Genomic DNA, 23336 nt, shown 5'->3' with positions numbered 1-23336 from the left:
AAAAATATGTGGAACATGAAACATAGGTAAAAAAAGAATAAATATCCATCATGAAATAAAAAATCTGGACTTACTTCACCAGTTTGGGGAATGCTAAGCTTTGGCAGTTTGTTCTTGCTGACCGGTGCACTGATTTTTCCATCCAGTATTGCTCCAAAAGACTGGTTGATAAATCCATCTTCAGTCTCTGTTGGTGGTTTTAATTCAGGCGAGTCATTAGGTACTTGGTCCTGACCATCCATTGGCCTGACATAGGCTGTTGGCTTCTGTTGCATAATGCTACTTTTACTGTGAAGTCCTGGGGGAAAGTTTTGAGAAGACAGACTGTTGCCTGCCAGAAGAAGGGATGTAGAAGGAAGTGGAGACACAGAGCCATGTCCCAAAAGTTCTAAATCAATTGGAGACTTTGAATGAGTGGTTTCTTTGTAAGTGTGTTCCCCACTCAATGTTTTTGAGTGGTTATGTCTTCTTGAGTGAGATGATGAAGTTGCGGGCACTGGTTCCTCCATATTTACACTTTTATGCTGTTCATTTTGGCAGTTATAAAGGTCTTCATATCTAATTTGTGATAAATCATGGGATGAACTGTGTTTTGATCGACTTGGTTGGCTCGATTGTGTACAAGAAGAGTTATGTCCACCATGTGGCCAATCCATTCTTGCCTTTCTTGTTCCGTCATGTACCAATGTGGACATTGGAGCCAAGCCTGAGGGTGGTGGCATTGATGTCGTTGAGTGGTTATTACTCTGATGGCATTGTGTCACTCTATTTCTCTGATCTGGAAAGAAGCTTTGCTCATTTTTTTCAACTGGTGTTTGAGGGACAGAAGTCTTCGGGATTCCTACAAGATGACTCTGGTTGGAATGATTGGTCAACAGGTCTTTCATCTCATCATAATTTCCCAGGGTATTCTGGACACGGTTTGCAAGAGCGTCTCCTTTATTTGTCTATATTGTAACAAATGAAAACAAACATTTTAGAATGAATGTTCACATAATACAGCATATAAAAACAACACACATGAACAGTCATAAAAAAAAGTTGTAGGAGTCAATTTATGGTGCTTGCAATTGTGTAATCTGGGAATGTAGATTCATGTAAAAAGAAAATGTTGCATACATAAAATATATATATATATATATATATATATATATATATATATATATTCCTCTGACTTGCATTGGCATACATTTGAGCTTGAGCTATTGAGCCCCATAAACACTGTTGTTGTTTTTTTTTTCTAACAGAGACTAAAAAGAAGTTGAAAAACAATCTACCCTCTTAATTTTATTCTTTGGCCTTAAGCATAATAAAAAAAAAAGCAAAATAAAAAATCCACTTTAAGAGAAACATAGACATAGACATTAGACGGAGGCTATATCAGTGCCAGGACATGGTCATCTAGCACCCAAAGCCAAGGATGACAAAGAATCATTGTGACTTCCTTTTTTCAGTACAGGAGCTGGGTGGATACAGTGGAAGAATGGTCCCCAGCAGTGTGGACTCCCTCCAAGGCACAGTGTCTTACTTGCCAAATTAATGATCTACTGTCTGCATACACCTTTAAAAATTACATTAATACTTTATCACACCTTGTGTTAATTATACCACTGCAAGGGATTCACTAATAGCTGTAGAACCCCTATTTTTGGCCATGCTTGCAATAAAATGATTGTTTTGTTCATAATTTGAGGACACTAAATGAGCTGTCAAGTGGAAAGTAAGAACGAACACGCAGAAAATGCAACAGAATTTGACCAAACTGATATTCTTTTACTTTGTTGTGTAGGAAAATTGCTTTGATGTGACAAATTGAAAGGATAGGATCTATAAACCATCAAGCAATTATCATTACATATAAGGCCAGCATAAAGGTGATGTCTGGGACACTGCAACCACCCTACTGTGCACAAAATAGAGAACAATATAGCTTATGAAGTGTGATAGTTGTATGTTGAAAAACCCTAGGAGAATTGGTTGAGAATAGTTCAAAGTGCATCATGCTGTGCTAACTTCTGTAGAGGGGTTTGATGGAATATCAGAAAAGGGCCAGGAAAGAGGACTATGTAGAGGGTTTTAAGAAAATCTAATTATTCAGAAAAGGGAAGGGAATATTCACTTGATTGTTTTAAAGCACACACTTAAAAGAAGAAAGTTGCATTAACCACTTCAGCCCCGGAAGGATTTACCCACTTCCTGACCATACTGTTTTTTGCGATATGGCACTATGTCTCTTTAAATTACAATTGCGTGGTCATGCGACTCTATAACTAAACAAAATTGATGTACCCTTTTTCTCACAAATAGAGCTTTCTTTTGGTGATATTGGATCAACTCTGCGCTTTTTATTTGTTGCAAAAAAAAAAGAGCAACAATTTTGAAAAAATACATTTATATTTGTTTTACTTTTTGCTATAATAAATATCCAAAAAGAAAAAAAAATGTCTTCATCAGTTTAGGCCAATATGTATTCTTCTACATATTTTTGCTAAACAAAATCACAATAAGCGTATATTGATTGGTTTGCGCAAAAGTTATAGCGTCTACAAAATAGGGGATATATTTATGGCATTTTTATTTAAAAAAATGTACTTGTAATTGCGTTGATCAGCGATTTTTAGTGGGACTGTGACATTGCAGCAGACAGATCGGACACTTTGGACACTTTTTTGGGACCAATGACATTTATACAGCGATCAGAGCTAAAAATATCCACTGATTACTGTATAAATGGCAGGGAAGGTGTTAACACCAGGGGGTGATCAAGGGGTTGAGTGTTAAGTGTTCCCTAGGGAACACTTCCCTAGGGTGTTTCGATAGGTGTTTCTAACTGAGGGGGGAGTGGACTGCCTGAGAGTAGAGAGAGATCTTTGTCCCTGATCACTAGGAACAGCAGATCTCTCTCTACTTCCCTGACAGAATGGGGATCTGGCTGTTTACATTGACACCGGACACCTACGGCGATTCGCGCAGGGGTGCCAACCTGCCGCCATATAACCATGGCAGCTGGTCAGCAAGTTGTTAAAGCTGATATCCATATTTCCTGTGACTTTAAATATTTTGTTTGGGCCAAGCTAGTCCAAAATTACCAATTTCTTCACTAGGTGCTGAACTGGCTCTAAGTGCAGTATGGTGTACTATATGTAGCTTCAGCTACTACCGTATATATGATACACAGTGCTGGGTTCTGCCTGTGAGAAAGAAACTTCCCATCTCACACCCGGAACAAAATAGAGTCGGTTTGAGTGGCACTCAGCAAAGGCAGTTTTGTGTTCTGTTAAATAATACAAAGCTTACTCTGATTGGCTGAGATCTAGAGGCGGACTAATAACGACACAATCTCTTTTCTTTTCTAAATAGGTAACTTTAAGCTAGTGCATTGTTGGTTCACTTACCCTTTCCTTCGATTTCCTTTCTAAATGTTTTTTTTTTCTTTGTCTGAATTTCTCACTTCCTGTTTCTCCTCGGTAAACTTGCCCCCATCATCCGAGCTGTTCTGGCTGGGGGTTAGTCAGCCAGAACAGCTTACTGAGGAGGAACAGGAAGTGAGAAATTCAGACAAAGAAAACAAAGAAAAAAACATTTAGAAGGAAAAGGTAAGTGAACCAACAATGCACTAGCTTAAAGGAACACTAAAGGTTCGTTTTTTATTAGATCAATTGATTGCTGTAAGCTAGAGCATTTAAATATCACTTACCTCGTTTTTCCTTTTGACCTCCAAAATACAGTAATCCAGGTTTGAAAATGCCATTTCCTGTCTCTCCTCTTCTTGCTTTCCACCAGCATCTGAGCTGTTTTGCATGGTGGAAAGCAGAATGTGCTCACCCCCTCCCTATGACTACAGCCCTGAGTAAAGATGCTCTCTTATCCCTCACAGGCATGGAGGCTAAGCCTAATGGGAACTGTAGTTCCCATTAGGCTGTGATGTAGCAAGAATGAATGCGCACCGCAAACCAGGTAGTCAGTGAGAATAATGATTCAGGAGTGACGGAGGTGAATAAAACAGCTCGATTTAAACAGGTATCAAACTAGTTATAATGCAAAACATTACTTTTTACTTTATCAGCTACTGTCAGACTTTAATTTAAGAGGAAAAGGTCTTTACAACCCCTTTAAAGGAACCTATTTAAAAAATAAAAAACAAACCTTTACAACCCATTTAAAGTATACCTAAACCTCTGTAACAAAACTGTAATATATTGCAGCTTACCAGCCTCAAAATGATGGGGCTACATTTGTTGTCTTTTTTTTTATTTGTTTCCTTTTTTGGTCCCGATGCATGTGGCCGGCGTGCGCGATCGTGGGCATGAGAGCTAGCACCTGTTCTGTCAGGGAAGAGGAGACACATCGTTGTTCCTAAGTAGGAACAACGATATGTCTCCTATCCCCATACAGTTAGAACACATTCAGGGAACACATATTTAACCCCTTGATTGCCCCCTAGTGTTAACCCGTTCCCTACCAGTGACATTTACACACTAATCAGTGCATTTTTATAGCTCTGATCGCTGTATAAATGTCAATGGTTCCAAAAATGTGTCAAAAGTGTCGATCCTGAAATGTTGCAGTAAAAATCGCAGTTAACCGCCATTACTAGTAATAAAAATAAATAAAAAATGCCATAAAAATTGCATAAATGTTTCCCATAGTTTGTAGACACCATAACTTTTGCGCAAACTAGGGCTGAAACAACTAATCGATTAATCGACAACTAATCGATTATGAAATTAATCGATTACAATTTTCATAATCGATTATTCGGCCAGTAATATAATGGGGTTAAAAAAACTAAAATTAGCTCTTTATAGTACAAAAAAGCAAATCCATACTGTAAATATTACTTTCACTGTCCCACAGTAAAAAAATTAACCCCTTACAATAGCGATTATTTGCTCTTTTTGTACTAATTTTTTATTTATTTTTTAACCTCATTATGTTACTAAACATCTCAGGCCTGGGGGTCACACCTCTGTTTTTGGTGCTTTTTGCAGAAACACACTACAGTTCATTTACATGTTTTCCTATGGGACACGTTCACATCCATGATTTTTTTTCAGCCGCTGCGTATTTGGAAAGGGCAAGGACTTTTTAATGCAAAACGGTGCTATTTTGTTTGTTTTTTGTTCAATATACTTCAATGGAGAAGCTGCAGAAAAGCATGTAATGTGTTTTTGCGACAATTTGTGTTTTGTAATCTGCCCAACAACAAATTGGCCCAAAAAAAAAAATGCAATTTTTTTTTAAGGCTATTATCCGATTAATCGATTAATCGAAACAATAATCGGCCAACTAATCGATTTTTTACAAAAATATGTAGAAGAATATATATTGGCCTAAACTGATGAAGATTTTTTTTTTTTTTTAAATTGGGGATATTTATTTATATATATATTTTTCAAAATTGTCGCTCTTTTTTTATAGCGCACAAAATAAAAACCACAGAGATGATCAAATACCACCAAAAGAAAACTCTATTTTTGGGGGAAAAAGGACACAAATTTAATTATGGTACAGTATTGTATGACCACGTACTTGTCAGTTAAAGTGAGGCAGTGCCAAATTGTAAAAAGTGCTCTGGTCAGAAAGGGGGTAAAATCTTCAGAGGCTGAAGTGGTTAACAGACCAAAAGGGAGCAAATAAAACATACAGTATATGACAATAAACTTTTCTTGAGTGGAGTAGCACCTAGCACTACATTGGCCGACATTGTGGGATTCCTGGACAGGAAAGTGTCCAGGGAGCAGAGACTGCAAGCCAGGACTTCTCACATCAGTGCCTGACCTTACAAATGCACTTCTGGAAGAATGGTCAAACATTCCTATAGACACTCCTAAACCTTGTGGACAGCCTTCCCAGAAGAATTGAAGTTGTTATAGCTGCAAAAGGTGGGCCAACTCAATATTGAATTATTGAACCCTATGAACTAAGAGCGGGATGCCATTAAAATAAATGTGCATGTAAAGGCAATACTTTTGACAATGTAGTGTATAACACGATGTCATCTTTGCCTAGGTGAGGATTACGGAAGTGAGAGAATGTAATGCTAAAAATCGACACTCGCTCCCCCAAACAAAATCTGTAACTCATGCCTTGTACACACGACCGGTTTTCACGACGAGAAAACTGCAATTTTTTATATTGGTCGTGAAAACCAGTCATGTGTATGCTCCCTAGCAGTTTTCTCGACAAAAAAACTGCCCGCAAAAAAATTGAAACCAGCTCTCTTTTTTCTCGTCGTGTTCTCCATCAGTTTTTTTCTTGTCACAAAAGACGGTTGTGTGTATGCTTTTCCAAGGGTAAAAAAAACATGCATGCTCAGAATCAAGTATGCAGCCCAAAAGCAGCCCAAAGGGTGGCGCCATTTGAAAGGAACTTCCCCTGTATAGTCCCATCGTACGCAATGTACGTCACCGCACTTTGGTCGGACGTTTTTTTGCATGAACGTGTGTATGCAAGTCATGCTGGAGAGGAATCACGTTGGAAAAAACTTCCTGCTGAGAAAAATTGTTGTGTGTACGAGGCATTACAGGCTGGATGGAGCGAACCAGCGAAGATTTACTTTTTAAGTGAAGTTTGGCTTTAAATATGTAATTTTCTTAATACTGTATAACATGCATCATTGCTAAATAGTCTATCCAACCTACCCTTCTCCTTCACAGCATTATGTTTACTTTTGTATGCTTCTCACTCATCATGCACTGCAATATTCATAGCTAATTAGTGTTTTATTTGCACAGCAAATTAGACTACAAATAACAAAGCCATGATCTGTTTTTTTCTACCCATATATATATATATATATATATATATATATATATAATTTTATATATATATATATATATATATATATATATATATATATCCATCATTGAGTTTTAGTGAAAACACATACCTTCTGTGTTAAAACATATCCATATATAAATAAAAGGACATACTTATTACTGTTCCGGTTACTGAAAGTAATGCTGCTCTGGTTACTTTAAACAATATACTAAAATGCCAACAACAGCACAGCTGTAGTAATTAGAATGATCTTATGTGCACTTTGCTGTGGTATGATTGTATGTATGCAATTGAACATAATTACATAATCTCAGAAGATCTAGAAAACATTAAAACATAGCAACATATTTATAATTTCCAGTTGAGAGGACAAAAGCAAGAAATCACAGTTACTTACTAACAGTGCCTAGGTTTTGTCATTTTTAGTGGCAGAAATTACATTTAGCTAAGCCAAGAATAAGCTCTTTGTTTATAAGCTGTCTCCTTCAACAGAGTTGCACAATGTACCATTTGGGTATCGGCCAAACATAGGCTCACTCTCACTCTCTCTTTTCAACCTCCATGCTGAGAACAAGAGGACACTATTGTGCTCTGGATATAGCCGGAGGACTTATGATGCACTTTTTAAACACTTGAATATTTGTTCTGCTGCCTCACACACAGTTTAACTCATTATCACAAAGAAAAACAACCATCAATAATGAATCAAACTGGCGTATTCTTTGCTATGGCTAATTCTGTGTAAATATTTCAAGTGCATTTATGTAGTGTTTAATTGTATTGCTGAATTTCTCGAGCACTATGAATACAGTCGGGTTGATTCATTAGGAACTGGAAATAGCAATAGTGTGTGCAAATGGCAGCAAACCAAAGCAAGCATCTGAAAGTCAGTTTTTCTGCAGTCTAATGGTTAAAGTTTTTTGAATGTAAAAAAATTTAATTTCATATAGTACATCTCGTCAGTCCTTAGATGAGGTGGCAAAATCAAGTGGTTCTCCTGATTAGGACTACCAAACCATTCTTCTTTTCATCACATAGGGAGGAGGTGTTTTGTAATTAATCGCTTCAATACTGGGCACTTTCACCCCCTTTCCTGCCCAGGTCAATTTTCAGCTTTCAGCGCTGTCACACTTTGAATGACGATTGCGTGGTCATGCAACGCTGTATTCATATGACATTTTTATAATTTTTTCACACAAATAGAGCTTTTTTTATTGTTTATTTATGATAGTTTGTGAACATTGTACAATTTTAGATAAAAGAGAAGGCATTTCAACTTTTAAAAGTACAGAGCAGTGCGAATACACATGTGTGGAACTTAACATGGATACAGGTATATTTAAATAAAAGTGTTTTCCAACAATGGATTATTCAAGCAGAGTTAACATACCATGGCATATCCTATGGCAAACATAACAGGTAGAAAATAAATAGCTCTGAATAAAAAAAAGACACAGCGTAATGAGAAGGTGGCACCAGAAGGATCAGGTGTTATGAAGGTTTTCAGATTCAAGGGGAAACTCTGAATCTTCCCATAATTTCCATATTTTATAAAAGAAGGGTAATGTGTCTTAGCAGTCAAGTGTTCCATCCTACGTATATCAGCCATTATTGAGAGAAAGTGATGGAATATGGGAGGGGAGCTGGAAAGCCAATGCCTAGGAAAGGCTCTCTTTGCAGCCAAAATAATGAAAGACATACATTTTCGTGATGCTTTAGATATTCCCGGAAAAGGTAGGCCTGTAAGGAAATGTCTAGGAGTCAAAAGTATGGGTATAGATAATAACTTTTGTAAAAGCTCCTGAATTTTAGTCCAAAAAGGTCCAATGAGAGGGCATTCCCAAAAGATATGAAAATGGGAAACTACAGATTCATTACATCTCCAACAGGGATTAGAAATGGTGGGATTATGGGCATGTAACAAATCCGGGGTCCTGTACCAAAAAAACAAGATATTTTTCTTAATTTTTTATGTAGATTTCCATATTTTCCCCCAGTCTAATATTGAGAATGGGCCTTGTAGTATATGAGACCATTTTTTCATGTAGCTATGTGTGAGTTCCGTTAGAGGTGGGGTTTCGTGCAGGATTTTATATGTGGATGAAATCTGTTTGGATTCATAGGGACCATTGGCACATAGGATTTGAAAGTCGGTGGGTTTAAAATAGAGCTTTATTTCAGTAGTATTTACTCACCATAGTTTTTTTGTTTTTTTTTTGCAAAATAATCACTTCCTGTATACATGCTTTTGTTTTAGCATTGGCTGCACATTACTGTTCTGGACTGGTTTCCTGATAGAGAAACCAATGTACAGTACCATTCCAGGGTGACAATGCAGGAATACAACTGGAAGACAACAGTTACCACCCCATCACAGGTTCCTAACAAGGACCCTAATAGCAGAATAACTATATATTAATTTGTTTAAAACTGCATAAAAAGAACTAAAAACAACTTTTAAAACTGCATTAACATGCTAAGACTTACACATTTAGTGATAGGGTTACAATCCACTGTATACTTGCAATGAATGAGCAAGGTGGCTATGCTTACCTTGTAAGGCTCACCAAAAAGATTAAACCCAGAGGCAAAGAGATCTTCATCCTGTTGGACTTCTTGGGTTCTTCTCTCCCATTCTTTCCTTTTCAGTGCATTCCGCTCTTGTTCATAATGGCTGGTAATGAGAAACAAAGTGTTATTTGTTTTAAAATATGGATCATACCTGCAGAAGACTTTTAATAAAGCGTTTCAAACTTACAATACACCTCAATATCAATACTACCCAACTGTCAAGCCTTATTATACCAGCAAACATTTTATTTATTCATTTTTTGCCAGTGGCAAACAACAGAAGTGTCTGTAAAGAAGACTTTAAATGAAATAATGACTGCTTACAGGACTGAGCTTTTTAAAACACTACTGTATTAACACTGACATATTTAGTGTTTACAGCGAAAGTATGCTAATATTAATCAGAAAAAAAATATTTTTTTGCTAGATTGCTACTACATTACTATATCAGTATCATACTATTACTATATTAGAATGATTGTGGCAAATACAAAATTAATTTGCGAATATGCAATAAAGTTAAATTACAGCCATACTGTATTTGCAGAGTAGTATTAAAACGCCTGTTACTTGCTATCCTAATGATCAAAGACAGCAATGATACACAATCTTTCCAATGAGTGGGGAAGGATAAGAACTTCTATAGGCTTTTTTTTATTTCTGCCTGTGCCTTAATGTCTTGTGAACCTCTCTTATTTTTTTTTTTTTCTGGGGCCAAAAGTGAAAAAGGGAAAATATCTTTAAGGGTCCCCTTACAATAATGGGTTGCACCACTGGTAATACAACAAACAAATACAGTAATGTACTGCATCAGAAAAATGCATGTCTGTTTTTAGCTGCATTTTGATGTGTCGCTCAGTCAAAATTAGTTGTATGCCTTAACGTAATTCACATTCATGTGTGACACACGTTTAATAATGCACACAATCACTTATACAGTACTGTAGTTAACTTGTCATTAACTATGGGGAAACACTAGAAGATGTCTTCTAAATCCCAACCTGGCTGATTCCTCCTTTGAGATTGTCAACACAGGTTGCACAATTTCCCCAGATGTCTTAACATCATAATCTGAAACAACAGGCCACATCATGCAACTCAGGCCTATGTGCATTTTCATGGGTTAGATATTAAATTGATGCAGGAGAGTTGCTGTTGTCACCATGAGCAGGCCCCATGTTTCCTGTTGGATTCTCTATGTTTTATGTGACGGAGAAGACAACTGGAACATATGATGGTAGGCAGCAAAATAATTAAGAAATATAGCAGACTTCTCACTGAGTCTAACTCAGCCTCCACCTACAAAACATCACGTTTGCCATATTATTAGACAATCAGGCTAATTTTAATAAAGTATCCCTGGAAGACCTGGATTGATTATTTATCAGATGCCTTATGAAGTATTAGCAGTCAGCTCTGATGTCATGGGGTACACTCTCTCTCTCGTCTTACTCCATCTCCCTTTTTCTTCTCATATTTCTTCTTCTTGGGTTTCTCCCCTTCTTTTTTTTTTTCTTAGTACATACTCTTTCCCTTAAATCCTTTTAATCTGCCAGTGAGCTCCACAATAAAAGATTGTATGCCATACACAAAGTGTGGGAGAGGAAGCAACCGAGTTGTGACAGTCTCCAGCTATGCCGTCCCACCCCCATTGGGTTCAGTACCCATGGGGACCTACTTGATGAATTGCTGGTCTTCTCATCCCATTTCCCCTCTCTCTCTCCAATTTGTGTTCACAGGAGCGATAGAGAATAAGGGCACAGGTATACTCCTTTCCCTTTATGCCCTTTTGCTCATTGAGCAAAGTTATGTAAGAGGTTTGCTCATTGAAATATTTTCATGAGTTATACCTACAGTATAATATTTCTGGAACTGTGATATATTGTTTTTATATGTTGGCATACTTCCTTTTCTATGTCTGACAGAATTGGAAATATGTAATCTTTTTTTGAATTTTCAATAATAATAATTGGAAAAAAAAAACATCACTTTTGAGAGAATATACTCACTAAAAGGAACTTGTCAATATAAAATATTGGAGCTGACATTGCTAACTTGCTTATGAAGGCACGTGCCTTGAAGATGAACTTGTTAGAGTCAGAACAAGCATGTGCATATCAGGTATTCCTCTTATGCAAATCTTTATTGCAAGTCAATAACTCACTAACTAGTGAAGGAAGGATAAAGATAACAGTTATGGAGCTTGTTCCTTAAAAAACAAGTCAGCCTTGGTAGCTCCCATATTTTTTATTTAATTTATCATGACAGGTTGTATTAATGTTTTAACATTTACATATAATAACAATCATATGAAGTCAATTTACTAAGTGAATGAAATTATCATTACTGTGAATTATTTGCCAATTTTTATGATTAATGAAATGTTTTCATTCGCTAAAGAATCTTACTGCACAGATTACCTAAATGTATTATATGCACCTAATATTAGTAATGTTTGCATTATGCTTTATGTTATGTAGCTGCTTCAACAAGACAAGCAACAGGAGGGTTAAATATTAACATTCTCTTTTACTGGGGCTGTTTTTATTGGAATATAAAAATTGCAGACAGGGTCACTTTAAAATCACATCATAAAAGTTATCACACTGCCTTCCACTGGCCTCTGCCTAGTAATAAGCTTAAGGTTTTCTGCGGTCTCTATTGTGGAGAGGAAAAAATTGGGCCATTTAAGGTAAAGATACAATACCAATTCATGATGAAAGAAATGATTCACAAAAAATAAAAGCTTTTGATGGTAAAATAACAATTTCATGTGAAAAAATGATGTTTCTACAACCATGTGATATTTGTGTAACTACAACATGGTAAAAAACAGGGACTTTCTAAAATGGCACCCAGGAATATACTTTAGATTCAACACATAAAACATGTTTCCAAATTTAGTTACATCATATAAAATTTTAAAAAAATAACATATAATGCAAACAACAAATACAATATATTTGCACTATATTGAGTGTCCCATTACACAGATAGCAAGTTATGATCAACACATTTTGTAGATAGCCCCACTTCTTCAGGACCAGAGGTGAAAGGCTTACAGGAAATTCATGCACATCCATTGATCTTAATATCAAGGTTACAATTAGTTTATGACATTATATGGTAAAAATCAATCTAAAGATACACTCATTTCCACAAAGGCATAGTTAGTGGGTTACTCCTATATGAGACTAAGAGCTAGAGAGGCCCAGGACTGAATGTGATATGTTTGTGGTAATTGAGCTATTTCATGAAAAAAAAAATATTGTAATTACTAGGTAAATTAACTCAGTTAAAATAACTCATCTTGCAACATTAATGCTCTTGAAGGGAACCAGCATAAGAAGGTTCTACCTGATAGAAGATTTAAAAATTAAGGGCAGTCTCATCCAAGCACCCACACAAAAACAAAAAAAGATTCACTTAGGACGATGATACTAGTAATCTTGTCTCTGGCAAGAACTGGATTGCTAAAAAGTGCAGGGAAAACACTCTCATGCTTGTATATGTCGCTCCCTGGTTGGCTGTGTTGCCTTATGGTTTTATGTGATGAGGTGTCGAACACCGCAGAGTGCAAGTCACTGGCAAGAAAGCAACTCCATGCTGGCGAAGGAACAACACATATTGAGTGTTTCTATCACCTGCTGTATCCTGCATAGCAATCCTGTCATAAGGGAGACTTCACCAGTGACAGGGTCACTAGGGTGACATCGGTCATATGAATAAATACCGGCAACGTTTTATTGGAATTGCATACATAGCTCCTCATGGTTGTGAAATAACTCTTAACATCATGAATAAACAAATATTTTATATTATTTTAGTTCTTTTATGTGCCTTCTTTATCTACTCCTTTGTTGTTGTGTTTTCAAAAAGCTTTAACTATGAAAATGTATAATGGAATAGATTGTAAGCACTTTAAATGTCTCTTACTTACTTTATCTATATTAAGATTCCATATTCTGGAATATCTCTATTTTACATGAATAAAACATCTTATCACTTGAATTGGCCCTTAGCCAAAATTATATCCATTTGTACACAATCACTTTCTTAGGAAAATCACATTGCATTGCAGCATCAAATGAGGTAATTCATAGCAACTAGGAAAACTAAATCATTCAGAGGCTTAAGTATTGTAAACTACAATTTGATTGGCTACCAGGAGTTAAAAAAGGTGTTACTTCACCTTTGCATTGCTTTATCGAACAAGCTTGTCTATGTGAAAAGCCATTTGTCCTATTAAACCAAATTAAAGTGTAACACATGAATTTGAATCCCAGTCAAGATGCTAGATTCAGTGGAAAAGGTTAGATGACAATATTTTTGTAGACAGCTTGCCCCTGGATTAAAAGTGCAGACAGCTAGATGTCACTTAGCCCTGTCTCACTTTATTCCCTGACATGGAGAGACCATCACATTTACATTACGCTTGACAGGCAGTGGATAACCCTGCAACACCTGAACAATCTGTGTGCATATACAGACATAGATTCATAGAGAAACAAGCAGACAATACAGAGCAAGCTGTACATTCCATAGGAAACAATGACATTTGTGTGTTGTTTCTTACATTTTATTTGACTGGTAAACCACGTTATCATTATTTTCTATTTCATATTTTAGCCTTTCCATGAGTAACTTAAAGGTCAATTTCAAGCTGGATAGTGAGCTAAGGAGCTGACAGTCATTAAGGCCATTCAGTATTCTGAACTCTATTGATAAAGATTTATCTTAATTTACTACATGGCAACAGGCCACATTTGAATATTTAAAAATATATAGTTACGCTATGTGAAAATCATGAACAACACATAAACATGTGTAAATTGTTGAAATCCAAAATGAAACAATGTATCAAGTCTAAAAATGTATCCAGTCCAAAGTTCAACTGTTTATTACAACCTCAAAATACACATTTGCGTGTGAAAAATCATAAATAACAAAAGCATATGAGAATTCAATTGATAAGTCCAAAGTAAAATGATATCCAATCCACAGATTTATACAAAATATATTCAATCCAAAGTGTACAAAAAGTGTCTATGTGTGTTGTTATAACTTAATGTGATGCGTGAGCCCACCACCTAGGTGTATCCAGCCTTCTACTAGAAAAGCCGACACCAAATTATAATAAGTCTGGCATGGCACAATGTTATAACAATGGGTCATCCAAACATGGGGCTTAAACAGCTCCACATCAGAATGGAAATATAGAATCCTGACTTGCTCAAGGAGAGAGATAACATCAATAGGTTTATTGTTTAAAATTGCTTGGTTAAAAGACGAAAAACTACTTACAAATTAAATCACTTGTTAGCTTGCAATAAATACAAACAAAAACTCGACTGGTGTCGGCTCCAGTCAAGTGAGGATAATGTTAGAACATGGTCCACCTTACCCCGACATACATTTCAACCCAACAGATGTTGTCAAGGGGATTAGCATAGTGTCGCAACATGCTAATCCCCTTGACAACGTCTGTGATATACCTAGGTGGTGGACTCATGGATCACATTAAGTTATAGCAACACGTATGAACACCTTTTGTGCATGGATTGGATATTATTTTACTTTGGACTTATTAATTTCATTCTCATATGCTTTTGTTCATGATTTTTCACAATTGTGTATCATGAGGTGGTAATACACAGTTATACTTTGGACTGGATACATTTTGAATACATCTGTGCACTTGATACATTGTTTCACTTTGGTTTTCAACAATTTACACTTTTTTTGTTGTTTATGATTTTCACATAGCGCAACAATATATATTTTTTATATTTTTCACTAGCAGTTAGTATTTTAAGCTTTTTGAGTGCAGCTGTGTCATGTATAATTTATTATATTGTTTTGAACATCGAGCACAGATTATTCACTATATTTGAATATTTGGCACCACAGACACCTCAGGATTTACAGATCAAGATTGGAAATATTTGGATAGCTGGTTACTTTACTCGCTGTACCCTGTATAAAATTGCTCATAGAAAAGCCTATATAGCAGGCAATCTTAAATGCACATGCATTTAGCACCACTGGAGCCTCCAGAAAAGTAACTACATCTGGAGTATTAGGCAGGGCTTGCCTGGTTATCTATCTCCACATGGCAGCATGTGGTATCTGAGTTAGGACACCATCTTAGGGATCATGTAAGAGGCTTTCTATTAAAAGTAAACTTATTCTTAAAGTGGTGGCATGATTGTTAATCAATTAATGCAGGTACTGTCAAATTATACCAGTGAGAGAGCAACTGGACAGCTCAACTCCAGCTAAAACTTTTGTAAAGGTTTGGATAGACTTGAAAAGAATAATAGGATCTGCAAAGATTTTTATTGCCCTGTGTGATGCATTTGGGAATATTTCAGCTCATTAACTGACTTCAGGACTTAAATGAGGGAATACGGTACTTTGTTACAGGAACACAAGAAGACACAGAAAGTAATACTAACTAAACTTAAATTAGGGAAACTCTCCCCGGTGGAAGACCACTCAGACTGCAAATAAAACCAAACAGGGGGTCTATTCATCCTCCAGAAATAAGTGACAGTGATACTTGGAGACCTGACCTACATTAGGCACAATTTCCCAACAAAGACCAAATCTAATCAAGTGACAGTATGACACATATTGGAAATGATTTACTTTGAAAATTATATAAAATTGGGAAACAATTAGAACAGAAATACTAGTGATGTCTACTAATTTGCCACCAATTCCAACATAACAGTTTGAATTGTAGCACAGGCAAGAAGGCTCTGATGATCTTAGGGCAACAAGTTCAGCATCACTGCTTTAATGGTTCAAACCACTCGAGTTTGTAGACATATGCAGTATTACGTAACAGGATGCTCACCATATTTTTGGTCGGGTAAGTAAGTACCAGAGCCCATCTATTAAACACAGAGCCTTGTGCTGTTTAATTATAGTAAACAAATGTTCCCTGAAGTAAATGGCTTTTCTTCACCAGTCTTTGCTTTTTTTTGTCACTCGTTTAACAAAGAACTGTTAATACTCATATCTTGAGCGATAATAATTTTAATCTCCATAGAGCTCTGCTGCTGTTGGAAGATAACCAGTGTGGAATACATGACTATTCCCTTCAATCTCAGCATGGCGTGCTCCTGAAATCGTTACATGGAGAGATATAATGAGGAATGAACTGCTCATTGCTGAGTCTTTAACTGTGTAGAAAGTCACTGATTTCTGACTGAAACCACAATTACTAATTTGAAGCACTAGCTAATTAAAACCACAGCTATGTATTTAGCCTCTTGTTATACCTACTGCAGTTTATAATTATGAGGACCTCTTTATCTACTCAATTAAAGTTCTTATGATTCAGAAAACCTGTATTTGATCCTGTAAACTGTACTGCGCAAGGGAATTAATGTAATGTAACATTTAATGGCTTATGTGTCTGTGCAGCTTAACTGTTGGAAGCTTGCTCTGTGTGCATGTTTACGTATATATCTGGGTATTTAGTTAAATCTTGAAAACCCAACTCAGAGGATTCAGATTTAGTAATACTGCTGCCAAGTGCTAACCAACAGCTTAAGCTTCTGCTAGCCAGTGTTATGGTTACCGATTCGTTTTTTGCTGACCACAAGGTTCTGAAGCAGCTGATATGGTAAATTGTTATTCCATGAAGATGGAGCAATGAACTTCAATATTACTGTATATGTGGGGTTCTTAGAGGACAACTTTACTTTTAGCGAAGGTATATTTTACAGCTTCAGGGTCAATGTAATCCAAAGAGCAAAATGCTTAACTTAAGCTGGATTTTGGAGATCTTTACATGGTCTACCTGGCCTTTGCGTGATCTACCAGAGTTAAGACCTGCATCAACCGTAACATGCTCACCCTGGCCTTATTTGCTCTTTAAAGCTGGGTTAATTCTCCTCTGATGTCCACTGTGAGTACAGACCAACCACAAGACTAAATCAAGGCACAATGTGCATGTACAGTGAACATAAGCTATGTCATGGCAGGACAGTACAGTTTGGGTGAGGCTGAAGTTTTAGTTAAACTTCACTAAAAGTGAAGCTGTTCTTTGCAATCAAATTGGATTAATACCTACTGTATATTTGTTACCGGTCCTAATTTACACAGCAAACAGAACTTACCTGCTCCAAAATGTCTCCCCTTACCTCTGTTTCAGACTGCCATTTTTATAAAATAATGGCATGTGCGCATATGCATCACTGGTCTCTTCTAGGCATTTGGAAGCTGCAAAAGACTGGTGCACATATGCATGCACATGCGCAAATGCTTGAGGTTTAGTAAGGTCTGTTTCACACAGGAAGTTTTTAAAAAGCATTTGCAGAGTTTTCAGAAACCAGTACCATTCAGCTCTAGCTTTAAATGTTGAACACAGATCATAATGGGAGTGCTGATTGCCACTTTAAACAAGCTACTAGCAGACTTCAGAATTACTTGAAGCTTCTTGATAGCATGCTGAAGCCTGCTCGCAGCCCCTTTTTAAAGTGATAATCGTCACTCCCATTAGGATCTGTGTATAATATTTCCAAACAGGAGTTGAAGGACGTTTTAAAGGCTTAGAGAAAGCTGCTCAAAGCTTACAAAAAACTTTGCTGAAAGTTTCATAAAACCTTGCTGTTCACACTCTTGTGTGAAACGTGCTGTTCCCACACATTCTTATATAATCCAAAGTGCTTGTGAAACAGGCCTTACACACTGCCTCCCAGGATAGCTGTGACATAGCAATCCCAGGAGGGAGTGGTGCTTATCTAGGCCAGAAACTGCTGCAAGGTAGACATGTGGTTACAATTTTTTTAGTTATGCTGTGTGAAGGGGAACATATAACATAGTTAAAATGGGAATTTCTCAATTTTGACAAAAAAGGGGAAATATATGTAGCGCCTGTGTACTTTCAAGTACCGGTGCTATTCTAAATTTAAGGGGGATGGGAGAGTTAGTTAGCTCTCATCCAGTTGATTTGTTCAAATTGGGTCTCTGCTTTAGCTGTGCTGTACTGTGGGCTCATTCTGTTGTTGCTGGGGTGTTATACCACCCCGGAGTGACAGGTGGCAGCAGTGGAGTCCAGGCTAGGGTGCTTCTTGCCAGCAGCCAATGAGGAGGGAGTTTCTCTCGCGGGGCATGCTGGGGAGGGTATTTTTGGAGCAGATGCCATGAGGCGGGGTTCTTTTCCTGGTGTGGCGCCCACCTTCAGGGTGACCACACATCACGGATCCCCGGTGAGATGGCCTACCAGGCCGGGGTGCGCATGCCACGCGGTGTTCCTGGTTTTGGGACCATGTTGGCCCGGAACATTTAAAGCTGTGGCGGGGCCCCAGTATTCGACTGGGTCCTCAATTCTGAGAAGATCCCAAGCAAGATAGCTGTTCGGTGGGGAGTCCGCCTGAGGAGAGCCAAGAGAGGCTGGCGATCCAACAGGGCCTAGACAATCCATTGGGGATCAAGGTAACCGGACACTGAGAGGTTGGATGTCAACAACCTGTCAGTCGGTAACCTGAGTGAAAATACTACCTGAAGGCTATTCTAACGCAGATTCTACCAAGGAGGATTGTCTCCATGATCTAAGTTCTAGGGAGGGTCTGTGGCAGAGATCTTTTCCCTCAAAGTTCCAAGTGATACTCTGGCTGCCAGGTCGGTGTGAGAGGCCTGTCCAGGTACACTATACCCATTCCTGCTGGAGTGGTGACGAAAGTAAAGTATCGTTGGAAGCAGGACTGTTTCCGTATCGTTAAGCCTGGATCTGCTATTTCTTCTCCTCCTCCATCTTTGCTACAGTTTTACTGTTTACCGTGTTGGGTAAAATAAAAGCACAAGAAAAGACATCTGCTGTATGGACATTCCATTTGCTAAGGCTCTCATCGTCTACCCTAGACAATCACAGAGATAACACGCCATCCCGATCTATAACCAGCGGCTCCTTCGGGGGTGAGCGCTACATATACTTTACAGATTTTTTTTTAACATTGTTCTGCCTACCATGGGTACACATGTCCCCACTGTCAAGAGTCAACCCCTAAATTCCTCAACCTTTAAAAACCCTGATTGTGATTGTTTCTTATTGAGATTAGAGTGTTCAGAGGTGTCTGCCAGTACCTCAATCTCACTGCTCCAGGTCGCATATTAAAGAAAAATCTTTACATACAGAAATACTGGAAATGCCTTTGGTTTCTAAGGCACATTAATCATCTTGACTTCACCACATAGTGAGCCTTGTACCTGAAACATGCCTGCAGGGCAGGAGTTCTAGCTTTTTAAACTTCACTGTCTGCATACTTGTTCCAGATCAATGTTCCAAGTCCACTAGGCAGTATAATTAAGATCAGAATATTAGTTCTGGAGCTTGCACCTTACAAAGTCACAAATCACAGCTCCCATATTTCAGCCCTTACAGGTCCTCCTGTCTCAACGGTTACACATAAGTTGACATCATAGGTGTTTGCACAGGGTGTGCCAGGTGTGCCCAGGCACACCCTAATCACTCTGTGTAGCATAGATTCCCCCTACTGCCCTAGCCCCCCCCTCCTGCTGCATCGCTGCTGGCTTCCCTCCTCTCCTGGTGGCTGTTGCTGCAGGGATGTTTTAGGGTGAATAAAGGAAGGGGCCAGTTTAAATGTAATTTACTGACCACTTCCCTTTCTGAATGAACACAGTGAGCGATCAGTAGTGTGTGTTTGAGCTTTGGGGTGCACACCCTAATGCAATGGGCTGCGCACACCTATGGTTGTCATGTTGTCAGACGCAGAACAGCTCATCATATGTTTCACATGGATCCTAGGTAAAAGTGATATTTAAATACCTTTAGTGATGTGATACCTTGCTTTAGAAAAACAGTCAAGCTATTATATGAAACTGACACTGTTTTCAAAGTAATCATTCTGAAACATGGCTGGTGACAAAAGGGGAGGAGCTTTAGAAGGTGTGGTCCACATGTCTACTAATATGTAAATACAGCCATGCACATAAACCAGTTCTAATGAACTGCAGACAAATATTCCAAGGACATTTTGTATGCAGCCAAATAGAAAAAACTGTATTTCAGACACCTAATTTCATCTTATGTTAGGGAATGAATAAGAAATAACATGATTAATGGCAATGGAAAAACGGAGAAACCATTAAAAAAATAAACATGATGTATTTTCTATATGATAGCTTTTTTTTTTTTGATCTATGTGATTATAGTATCTATCTATCTATCTATCTATCTATCTATCTATCTATCTATCTATCTATCTATCTATCTATCTATCTATATATATTGGAATAAAACATTTATGCATTCAGGCTTCATTGATGTCAGGCAGGGGAGCATGAAAATCTCTACAAGGATATGTAATTGATGTGTAAATCAGGGCTGAATCATTCTGTAAAAGAAATGGTCCCTAGGAAAATAAGCATCACAAACCCACTACAGAAAGGACAGTCATCAGTAGTCAAAATGAACAAAGATAAGGCACATTTATTACAAAATAAAAAGAAAAGAAAGATAACAGCCATCAATTTACAATTTTTTTTTCATTTAAATACAGGCAAGCTATCAAAAATATTTGCAAGCATCTTTCATATCTCAGATACTCCCTTATTTGGTCTGGAAAGCGCCGCTTGTATCCTTTTTTTTTTAAAAAATTGTTTTATTAAAATGCTTAGGGACATTATTATAGATGTGTATGAAAGAGTGCATTCATCTTTTGAAAGCCGACACATGTAAATGACATCAATGATTGTAATTTGGTTAACAATGTGTTTTCAAGGTGCATTTAAATCACTATTATAATCCCCTTGTCATGTCGCACTAAGCGTGCGAGGAGCAGCAAGATAATGACTGAAAAATACAGCATGACAAGAATAAACAGAGAGACGATTGTGGCGTAACTGCACATCAAATTAAGACAAGAATATACACCATTCTTGCTCTCTTAATGGCCCTCAAGAAGACATAAATAGCAGACAATACATAGCTCCATAGGGACAAGACATTCATAGTGAATAGGTTCTGAAGTGTCAGAAGAATAGTCAATACTGCAACATGAATGTGTTATGCAGTGGAGAGTTAACATACCTGACTTTTTCTTTGCTCTTGAAATATGTTTACCAGCACATTAATGATGATCATATACAATGATGACAAAATGGCGTTGATTTACTAAACCAAAGAGTGCAAAATCTGGAGCAGCTCTGCATAGAAACCAACCAGCTTTCATTTTAGTTTTTTTTTTTGCCAAAGCTTAATTGAACAAGCTAAAGTTCAAGCTGATTGGCTACCATGCACAGCTGCTCCAGATTTTGCACTACACCAGTTTTAGTAAATCAAACCTGATTTTTGCCTAAAGATTGGTGGGTTAAAGAGTAAGTAAACCCTGTTTGGTTGCAATGCACAGCTTCTCCATATTCTGTCTGCAACAGTTTTGATATACTGTATTCTGTTTTGTTTGGTCTGTGCAAAGCCCTTCTATGAGCTTGTTTACCTTACTTCAAAAGCTAGTTATAAACTGGTGTAGTTGCCATTTTTGTCAATTAAAATAAAGGCAGGGACCAGAGATATTAGCTCATGTTACTGCTATGCTGGCATCAGGGCTTTTGGATAGGTGTGTCTCCAAAGAGACAGAATGGGGATAGGTGTAATTAATACATTATCCTTTCCTTCTGCCATCCTTTTCAATAATGCATTCTGGAGTTTTCCTTGAACAGATTTGCCATTTGTATAGACTTGGTAATGGAATTCCTACTATCCATTCAGATCGCAAAAAAGTTCTGGAGAGGCCTGGGGGAAAGTCTGGGTTGTTTCTTACCGGAGTGATTGAGCAAAATTTTGTTGAGACTACGTGAACAGCGCAAGCCCTGTTAAATTCCTGAAAGGTGGTACCAACTAGAGGGTGGGTTAAGGCAAATGGAGATACGTGTGACTTAGGGAGCCAAGGGGCATAGCGTAAGTCCGAGTTTGTTGCCATGTATTCAACAGTCACCCAGTCCTTATATCGGCTATGTACCTTCCAGTCCACAATTTGCGCTAAATGTAATAGCATTGCAGATCAGGTAAGCCTATTCCTCCGCGCGCCTTCGGAAGCACCAGCTTCTTCCAGCTAATCCGAGGGGATTTATTGGACCACAGGAAGGTTCTACATATGGACCTATAAAGTTCAAAAAAAGGAAGGTGGCAGACGGATAGGTAGTGTTTGGATTTTATGAAGCAGCCTGGGGAGGATTGTCATTTTGATAATGGACGCTCGCCCAAACCAGGAAATAGTGGATTTATCCCATTTTTGGAGATCACGACGTATGTTCTGTAATTCAGTTTGGAAGTTCCTGCTGTAAAGTTCTGCTAAATCGGCAGGAAGTTGGATGCCCAGATAGGGTATGGCATCCGTTTTCCATTGGAAAGGGAAATTAAGCTGGCATTGCTTGGCCAGTGCCGTGGGTGGGGACACATTTAACGCAAACGATTTGGAGTAATTGATTTTTAAATTTGACAGCAATTTGAAATTTTCCAGGATTTGCAAGAGATTTGGTAGGGACGTGAGCGTCGAAGAAAGAAGCAGTAGTACGTCATCTGCGAACGCCGCAATCTTAAATTCACGCTCCTGTATCTTTATGCCTTTCACGTCTGGATTTGCTCGGATGCAACGGAGAAGGGGTTCTAGCGTAAGTATATAAAGCAGGGGGGAAAGGGGGCTCCCCTGTCTAGTTCCATTGTGGATGGAGAAGGCGTCCGACAGATGGCCATTAACTTTCACTTTGGCCGTTGGATTATCGTATAATGAGAAAATGAATGACCGCATACGGGTCCCCAGCATGGTTAGGACTTCTGCTGTATAGTCCCAGGCCACCCTGTCAAATGCCTTCTCCGCGTCCATTGCCAGGAAAAAAACTTTTTGTCGGGAAGTAGTAAGCCAATTGTGAAGGTTCAGGGCCTTAATGGTGTTGTCCCTGGCTTCTCTTTCAGGGACAAACCCCACCTGGTCCAGGCCCACCCAAGCTGG

The 23336-nt window shown here is 37.9% G+C and overlaps 1 protein-coding gene across 1 annotated transcript in view; it reads right to left on the bottom strand.

Annotated features, from left to right (window-relative positions):
- The window catches only part of AFF2 (AF4/FMR2 family member 2), a 647635-nt gene that overhangs the window by 441372 nt on the left and 182927 nt on the right, over nucleotides 1–23336 (bottom strand). The window contains exons 2-3 of the mRNA XM_040323795.1: nucleotides 9337–9457; nucleotides 75–947 (exon numbers count right to left, since the gene is read on the bottom strand). Coding sequence (XP_040179729.1) covers nucleotides 75–947; nucleotides 9337–9457 — 994 coding nt within the window. The remainder of the gene's footprint in view (nucleotides 1–74; nucleotides 948–9336; nucleotides 9458–23336) is intronic.

This window comes from Rana temporaria, chromosome 9 (assembly GCF_905171775.1).
Source record: "Rana temporaria chromosome 9, aRanTem1.1, whole genome shotgun sequence".
Taxonomy (NCBI): Eukaryota; Metazoa; Chordata; class Amphibia; order Anura; family Ranidae; genus Rana; species Rana temporaria.
The sequence above is the reverse complement of the archived record's forward strand: the minus strand, read 5'-3'. Positions and strand labels throughout refer to the sequence as shown.